We start from the raw sequence: 9,532 nt of genomic DNA, 5'->3' as shown, positions 1-9,532 counted from the left end.
ACAGCTCACAGCAGTTTCACCAGGATGCTCTGTCTTCAATTTTTTATGAGACGGCTCTCCCGGGAGAAGAGACGTGCAATGCTGTAAGGTTCGTGCAATTTCATCAATTGTCCATTTGTCTTCATAAAGGGTATGCTCCTCTAGCGTAAATGGCCCATGTTTGGTTCGGGTCAGCTCTTGCATAGTGGCACAGGTAGAGAGTTCTACAGTAAAGGAGAAAAGAGGATTTAGAAAAAGCGCATGGTCAAGTTGAACTATTTTCAACTCACTTAAAATATATTTTTACATGTAGCCTTCTACATTATTCTGCTTTGTTTGAGAAGGAAGTTCATGAAGATTCATCACTCATTTACATCTTCTTAAATCTGAGGCAAGGAATTCCTTTGATTTCAACAGATCTCCAGTGTAGTAAAGAGTTCAAATCTGACAGAAAGTTGTCAAAAGGTTTTCCAGATTTAAATCAGAATGAAAAGAGAGGAAATAATGACATAAGATGTAAACGGAACATTCTGTGTTCACAAGTGACTTAGAAGACCACGTACTATTTTTCCACAGACATTGAGGCCTTAGCACTTCTTGCCTTCAAGAAGTATTTTTGACATTTTTATCCTGTGCTGCCTATCAGGATAATATAAACTAAGATAAGGAAAAATAAAAAATATAAACAAGTGTTCTGCTATGTTAAATAAATACCAGTAGGACAGAATTACATAATGAGGGGCTACAAAACATAACAGCAACCAGAGCTGACTTGTAAGCACACAGGTGTACTAAAATACTCTCTCCCATTCTTTCTGATGCAGAAAGATTTTTACTGCATTTAAAATTTTTGAAAAGAAACCAGCTGAGGACAGACTTGATCTTGGTTTGTCATTAAAGGGCTAAACATAAGCCAGTATGCTCAGAAGGCAGTAACAGAATCTTTGACTTGCCTAAGCACAAATAACAACATTGAAATTCATAGGGTTATCCCACATCACTTGCTTTCTTGATCTGCAAATGTATCATTTAAAAAAACCTTGAAATGGATTATTTGTTCTCCATCATGCAATTTGATAGATATAGAGCACAAGACAAATAACCCTGTGGGAAAGCAAAGCTATTCACAGTTCAGGTAAAGGAGAAAGAAAACACCAGAAAAATCATCACAAATGTAGAAGGCTTTCCAGCGGATAGGGTTTATTATGTGCATGGTAATGTTCTGTGCAATCTGTTTTCAAAGTGTGATGAATAACATTTAAAAAGACAGTATCTGTCTTCTTAGCTTTAACATATGGAGGAGGGAAAAAAAAATCCTCACCTTGCCTTGTATTATCTTGCTCAGTGCTATTACTTGCTCCATTTTTATCCCCCAGCCCCCAAGGTCCTCTGGCAATTATTTAGCCTTCATTCCCCCATGCTCCCAATGAAAATACCTTAGTATATAAAAACAAGTGATAGCACTACAATTCTGCAAAATAACACATAGGTCCGGTCGCTGGAGATATACAAAATGACAAAATTTTTCCATCAACAGACACATTCATTCCTTAAACTGTCATGGTTTTTTTCATGCCTACCTTTGCCAATGTCACTGACCAGGCTCCTGACATAAAAGCCACCACCACATTCAACGTCTGGAATGTTAACAATGACATGGTAAATTGCCAGTGCAATGTGAAATCTACTTTACATAGAAACCATGCCCCACATAAATGTAAAAATGTGCTAAGCAAACAACCCAGTGATAAAATATTTATAGGATGCAACATCAATTATTCATCCTGTAACATATGTGCGGGTGAGATTGCTAAGCCAGACAGGAGGGAAAGCAAATACAATGACAACTGAACTAACTCACTAGAAATTAAGTACTTGCTGTGGTATGTTAACAAATGCTTCAGTCCTATTCATTTTAAAGGTTTCAGAAGGTTGTTTCATATTTCTAATGATGAAGAGGTATTTCAACTATAGTCTAAACTGACTATCAATGCTTTTAAGATACTGCACACAGGCAGCTCCAATAAAATTTTAAAATTCACCTTTAACTTTCCCTGCTCTTTCAGCCCTTCCCTTCCCTCTCTGCCAGTGATCAGCTGCTATTCACCCAAACATAAAGTAAGGGCTGAAGTAACACAGCACTGAATTCTGTCACTCATACCTGCTCATCATATAACATCTGGTCCATCAGAGGACTACGGGTCAACTAGGTAGCTGATCAACGCAAGACATTATCTTGACCTCACAGTAGCATCAAACATTTACAACATTCTTTTTGGTTTATTTATTAATGTGCTTCTTAATGTACCACCCAAGTTTCTTCATGTATGACAGAAGGAAGGATAAGATCCTGCCTCCTCAACCAAGAAGGAGGCCTGACAGTAACCGATACTGGTCCTTGCTGCGCCCTGGGAGAGATGCCAGCAGGTCTGGGCATCTGGGTAAAAGAATGGGCAAAGCGAAGGAAGCAGACCTGAGAAAGGAGGAGTGAGCTGGAGGTTGCAAAATCATGGACCGATGCAAATAATCCCCTGATCAGCCTCTCAGAATTTTCCCTCACAGAAAGATTACATATAATCAGCTTAACTTAAAACCAAAATACAGTGCTTTTACTGTAAAGCAGAAGTCTCTGCACATGGGCTGTCGTGGTTTAACCCCAGCCAGCAACTAAGCACCACACAGCCACTCGCTCACTCCCCCTCATGGTGGGATTGGGGAGAGAATCGGAAGAGTAAAAGTGAGAAAACTCGTGGGTTGAGATAAAGGCAGTTTAATAGGTAAAGCAAAAGCCGCGCACACAAGCAAAGCAAAACAAGGAGTTAATTCACTACGTCCCATCGGCAGGCAGGTGTTCAGCCATCTCCAGGAATGCAGGGCTCCATCATGTGTAACGGTTACTTAGGAAGACAAAACACCATAACTCTGAACGTCCCCCTCTTCCTTCGTCTTTCCCCAGCTTTATATGCTGAGCATGACGTCACATGGTATGGAATATCCCTTTGGTCAGTTGGGGTCAGCTGTCCCAGCCGTGTCCCCTCCCAACTTCTTGTGCACCCCCAGCCTGCTCGCTGGTGGGGTGGGGTGAGAAGCAGAAAAGGCCTTGACTCTGTGTAAGCACTGCTCAGCAGGAACTAAAACATCCCTGTATTATCAACACTGTTTCCAGCACAAATCCAAAACATAGCCCCATACTAGCTACTATGAAGAAAATTAACTCTACCCCAGCCAAAACCAGCACATGGGCTCACACCAAAATAAGTACCTGAGAGTAATGAAACCCATTTCACCATCTTATTCCCATTCTGAGTGTAAATAAGCACTAACAAGCTAGGAGCATCACTCTATGTAATAATCTTTGGTCTTTACCCAGTGTGAACAGTGGTGGCTGGAACTGTTGGAGAGAGAGGCTGTACACTCTTACTGGCCGAGCAGGTTTTGCTTCAACTGCTTCTCCTCTCTTCATCAGAGTTGATAGCCTTTCTCCATCCTTCTTCAAAGCAGAATAGCTGATCAGATAAAGCATGAAAATGCGTCTCATACGGTTGTAATAGAACAAGCTTCCCATTCTCCAGTTCTTGTTAATATTGTACTATAGTAGTGTACATTTTACCCTTCTAATCCCCTCCTAGTGCTCACAAAAAAGAAACAATGTAGTAAGTGCTTCTGAAATCTCGTAGACACAGAATCATCTCAGTCGCCAGTAGCTACATAAACTGGAAAACAGGAGATAGTCTTGTATTTATCTCTTGCTGTACAGATTTAAAAATGTTTCATCACTCAATTTGTAGTTTATGAAAATAAAGGGTTTCTATAAGGGGTACAATACTTGCAGCTGCCTCTAACATACTGTCTCTCAGAAGTCTGCAGTGCATACTCTGTTTCAGTGTTATGTTGAGCCGGACACTGGGAGCTGCTCAGGCAACTCCTGTAATTCTGCCTTGCACCTTTACTCATCTCACACCCTGAACAGCAACTGCCAAGTCATGTAGCCTTGTTCTAGGGTGTTTAGGGGACCACTATAGAACAAAAAAAAAAAAGTTAATTTCACTGATTACATGAAACTTTATCCAAAGATCAAACTTTGGTCTTGACAGAAAGATGACCACAGAAAAATCAAAAAAGATCTTGCTCAAATTAGCAGAGGGTAATTTGAAACAGGTCACATGAAGCAGAACACCTACTGAATTACTGACCTTACAGGGCTCACATTGGAACCACAGTAACTGACCCATTGCAAATGCAAAGGAAAGCATGTTAGCTTAAATCACCATAAAAGCCATCTGTCACAAGCTAAATGCTTGCACATTGCCAGCTACTATGGCTAACCTGACTAGAAGAAATTTGCTAAGCTACGGAAGCTCAGTTACTAACTCATTCATACTCTTAAGTTTTCAGAAAACTAATTCGAAGCCATTTAAGGCACTTCCACACAGATGTCAGTAAGTCTCCCCTTACCCCACAACTAAAATTAAAGACTCGGAGCTTTGCTTTCTAATTGGAAGACAGGATAGAAGCCACCAAGCCCTGCAAAGCTGTTTAAGTCTGCATTGCTACTTTACATTTACCATAAAAAACCCAGATGCCAGGTTACCATTTGTGCTTGATGTTCAAATGGGCGTGACCTGCAGTTGCAAATGTTAAACTCTTAAGTCTGCCTTGCCTCTATCCTCTTGCTAAAACGTGTCTTTTTATTCCTGAGAGAACTGACTTCTGTTGGCAAGTCCCGACAGCTGAACTCAACTGCCAAGAGTGTCTGAATATTGTGGAACTTACAGTGGAGGAACCTGCATTATGTCCCCTGTGAACTTTTGCAGCACATTTTCAAGATCTCCTTTTGTTATCTGGTCTGTAGAAAGAAAAAAGTATGTTAGCATTGATTATTCACATGGCACTAATGGCATCAATCATGTTCTGCAAACAGATACAAAGAGGTCCCTGTTGTCTGAATTTAGATTGGATGAAAAACACCAAAGACAAGAGATAAACAGAATGTAGGTAGGAGTGTGAATTATCACAAAAAGAGTGGAACAAAGTGTCCAAGGTGATTAAGAGAGTCTGGACGCTTTCAGAAGGGCAGAAATCCCAATATACACAGTTTTGTTCTGTAATTTCTCTCTCTTGGGACTGCAAATTCATTTTTCTTGGGAACTATGCAAAAACTACAAAATTTGTCCTATTTTCATTTTTGTTAAAGGACCAAAAAGAATAAAATGCTCATCTAACCATGGCAACTTCTCTTTAAGAGTACCTAAGTACAAGGAAAAATACAACAGGTTATTAGAGAACAAAAGCATTGTGGGTTTTTTTTCTAGTGAAGAAAAAGACTGCATCTGGAACAACATCAAATTTCCGTATCAAACAACTAACCTGCAAACGCACACCAGGGTATTGTTATATATTAAGTAAGGCAATTTTACTGAAGAAATCCTGTAAAAGAAAGATGGCTGCTTTAGGCAATCTACGCTCTTTTAAGAGTACACATACACATCTGTCCCACTTTTATTAGAAGGCTATAACCTAAGTAGCTGATTGCATTGGTTCTTTGAAAAACTATTCAACAGAGATGACATTCATCTCTAATTTGTTTAGAGAGTACAAACATAAGATCTGTAATCACAATGCACTTCAGTGCATTTCTACTGTCTAGGACTTGACTAGTCTCTTTCTCATAAGTTATATTCAATTAGTGTCATCCTGCTAAGTCAACAGCATCCTGGAATATTTATTGAGCCTTCATTATGTTTAGGAACAGACCTTTAGTTGCAAACCTTGCGAGACAGATGTACTTCATGCTTTAAGTAAAAAAAGAAGAGGTTTCCTTCCACAGCAGCTTTGGAAGATGGCCATGTGGTACCTCACTTTTGCAAAGCACACTTTGCAGCCTCAAGAGCAGATGCTGTCCCTAGGCCCCAGCAGCTGTCTCAAGAAGTGTCATTAACAGCAAGGTTGCAAGGCACAAAAGTCAGTCAGGGATGCTGAGAGACCAACATACGTCAGAATATGGGGTAGGAACGACAATACCAATTGTATAGTAAGTCTGGATCTTCTTCTGAAGAGCTTCTTAAAACCAGAAGATTGAAATAACCATGTATTACTCTAGTTTAGCAACATACCACAACAAAACTACGTGGCAGAAAGTTAGCATGACCCAGCTCTATGCCAGTGATCCTGGCAGCCTTCTTCTGAACCCCAGGTTGCTTCAGGCTAGAATTTAGTATTTAAGATCTAAGTATAAGTGTCACTTGGCGTTCTCTTTCAATTTTCACTCCATAAACTGCATTTGTGGCTAGGGCATTTAATGAGACACCCGAGTTCAGTTCCTGCTCTGATCTCATACTCCCCTGACTGAGAGGTTATATCTAGCCTCTGAGGAAATCACTCATGCTACAGGCAATCTCTATCTCAGGGGGGAAGAAAAGATCCCCATGTGAGGAATGATGCATTAAACCATTAACAAAGTTGTATAGTGTGTTATCAAAGTAAATATTTACAGATGAGTTTGCTAAGATCTAGAATAATTCATATTTGTCTTCTGCGATACATCAAGGCACAAGCTGGCTAGTATTATATTCTGAAAACCTAAAACCATGTGCTGTGCCTTTTTTCTTTTTTGCCAGCATGCACTGCCTCTGTGTTAATGGACTGTATTGGATTCTTGCGCTCTCATAGAACAATACAGAAGCTGGTGAAGCTTTCGTCCAGCTCTCAGTCATAAAGAATGCACTATTAGTCTCATCTCAAACAAACAGTTTCACTATACCTAAACTGTGTATTTGTCCCAGGCATCAGTTTGGACTCGTGGCTCTGCAGGGAACACAGCCCACACTGTGAACCAGCTCCTTCACCACCTTTCAGCTCCAACAGTCATTACATCCACAGCACAGGAAGGGGAGAATGCAGTCCTGCTGCCCAGGAGAACTGCTTCCCTTCAGGCCCTCGGCCCACCGGTCTCCCTCACCTGGCTGAGGGCTTGGGTTTAGCAGGTTAACAGCTTGTCTGGTCAGCAAGTTTAGGGCAGCATTTGGACTGAACCCTCCATCAAGCATGAAATATGAACATACCCATAAAGACTAATTAGCGTCAACAGTTCCAAAACTTTCCCCATTTGACTTCCCTTCTCCACTCCCTGAGAGTAAGGGGTTGAGAGACGTTTCTGCAGGACACATCTGCCACTGCCCTCGCTACCAAGAGTTAACCTATTCCTCCTAATATCCTCATCGCAAATACCAAATATCTTCATCTGCTGTATCGCAGACCATGAGTTTTTGCTAGAAGCTGGACTTAAACTGCAGCTCTGTGTCCATCCAGGGAAGGGTGTGGAGGCTGCCACCCTGTTTCACAATGATTTCAGTGAGGGCTGTCGAGGTTTGGCCCATAGGATAATTGCATCCAGTCCCCAGGAATAACAACAGCCTTACCTTAGAGCAAAATGATTGTACCTGCTCTGTGAGTACACTATTTGGAATACATTCAATTTAACACCGTTTTCTAAATTTCTTCCTAAGTCTTTAGACTGACAGTGTGGTTATGTGATTTCTACACAGGCTATGCATCTTCCAGTGGACCATTCCCTACGATTCTATGAGCATCCCACAGCACTCAAAACTTCTGGCCTCCAATGCTTCTAAAAATATTTAGTATAAGCCTATTAGCTTCTAACATGAAAATTTTAAAGAACAGTTGTGCTTCTGAACACTGGTGACTGTTGATCAATTTTCCTGCTATAATCATAAAGAAAGTTAAATAAAGTTACCAAACCAAACGGTGTCAATTGTGCCACAACCTCAAGAAGCCTCCACTGAAGGGTGATACTGACCTGCGCTTGTTAACAAATTACACCAAAACAGAATAGAAGAATTATCCGTGACAGTCCAACAGAACTATAGCAGATGACCTTGACTCAATCTGGCCCAGCACAAATTATTTGCAAACAGACAAGCAGAATGCTGAAAGGACTACTTTTTCCAAATTATTCAGATAGTGCTATTAAACACATATTTCAGCATAATCAGCAGAGACCTGCAGAAAATGAATTTTGTTTTCCGTGTCTGGATATAATCTGTAGGCAGCTGGGGGAGACGTGGGTTTCAGAACACACATTCCTGTGCATAGTTACAAACATTAAAAAAAGGGCGACAAACATTAATGTTCTCAAGAAAGCATCAGAGGAACGTGAAATGTTACTTGCTTTCAAAGACAGCATCTGATAGCCTGGGAGCAGTATGAAACCATAACCTAATTTCATGCAGAAATGCAAATTTGTCGTCCGAGAAGAAACAAACAAAAAACTATGAGAAGTTCAGGAGGGGTTAAACTCAAGGAGCTCTCTTCAGTACATCCTTTCATTACAACTAATACACAACAGTTTGCTTTCTAAACTGCTGTCTAGGGACACTTTTGAGGACTAAAATGTAACACTTCTTACAGTTAATATAGCAGGCAACTTTCTGCAGGCACTTTCCTCTTGAATGACTCCACTGGACCACAAGAAGAGTTTTATATATCTTGCAAGCTGTTTTAGTGCCCTTTCTCTGCACTAAGGCCCAATCTGGATGCTGCTGGTACTGAAGGATTTATATTCCCTAGCAGATGCTCTGCTTCTCCCAGGATCCTTCGTGGTGTCAAAGGAAAGCTGAAATCCAGCTCAAGTATCTAGAGTTTGTCTGTTCTTCAAGTACCAATTGGGATTAGGGATTACGGGTGGTGGGCCACCCAGAGAATCATGCAGAAAACCAAGCTGCTTTGGAGAAGACACTGGAAAAGATGAGAAATACCTGCTTTATCAGAAGAGGAGGAAGGAAGGAAATACAAAATACGTAGGTAGCATGGAGAAAAAGGAGTATGCATGTTCTCTCGTTCTTCTTTCTGAAGAATTCAAATCTGACTGATTTGCACCAACATGGAAAGCAACTGAGACCAATTTCACAAGCATTTCTTTCAGCCGTCAGCTTCAGCAAAAGGAGACTTTGTCCAGCACCCAAAACTGCACTGCCCCAGCAATGCCAATACTGCTCTTCATGAGACTGCATGATCATGAAACTTACCTCAGTTTAAAAAGATAAGCAACTCAAAAAAATGAGGTATTTCTAACACAAATTAATTCCCCAAGCACATAGTCTAACAGAAAGCTAAACCACCATAACAGAGGAGGCGGTGCAGAGGTGGGAACTACTATAACAAGAGGTGCCAGTGAAAGAAATGCACATGAAAACACCACTAAATTCTGTCTGCAGTAAACAATACAAAATAAAAAAAAAAGACTAGTGTTTCAAGAAACAGATTTTTTTTTTTTTTTTTTTTTTTTAATTAATTGACCATGAGAGTTGCATCTACTTGAAAAGATTATGGAGCGGTTCATCTTGAGGGCGCTCACAAGGCATGAGCGGGACAACCAGGGGATCCGGCCCAGCCAGCACGGGTTCATGAAAGGCAGGTCCTGCTTGACCAACCTGATCTCCTTCTATGACCAGGTGACCCGCCTAGTGGATGAGGGAAAGGCTGTGGATGTGGTCTACCTGGACTTCAGTAAGGCCTTTGACACTATCTCCCACAG

At 40.9% G+C, this 9,532-nt stretch overlaps 1 protein-coding gene across 1 annotated transcript in view; it reads right to left on the bottom strand.

Annotated features, from left to right (window-relative positions):
• Positions 1-9,532, bottom strand: part of TRUB1 (TruB pseudouridine synthase family member 1) — a 37,390-nt gene that overhangs the window by 6,818 nt on the left and 21,040 nt on the right. The window contains 4 exon segments of the mRNA XM_076339088.1: positions 1-203; positions 1,560-1,616; positions 3,346-3,485; positions 4,753-4,825. Of these exon segments, the coding sequence (XP_076195203.1) occupies positions 1-203; positions 1,560-1,616; positions 3,346-3,485; positions 4,753-4,825 (473 nt within the window).

Source organism: Aptenodytes patagonicus, chromosome 5, assembly GCF_965638725.1.
Source record: "Aptenodytes patagonicus chromosome 5, bAptPat1.pri.cur, whole genome shotgun sequence".
NCBI classification, from domain to species: domain Eukaryota; kingdom Metazoa; phylum Chordata; class Aves; order Sphenisciformes; family Spheniscidae; genus Aptenodytes; species Aptenodytes patagonicus.
The sequence above is the reverse complement of the archived record's forward strand: the minus strand, read 5'-3'. Positions and strand labels throughout refer to the sequence as shown.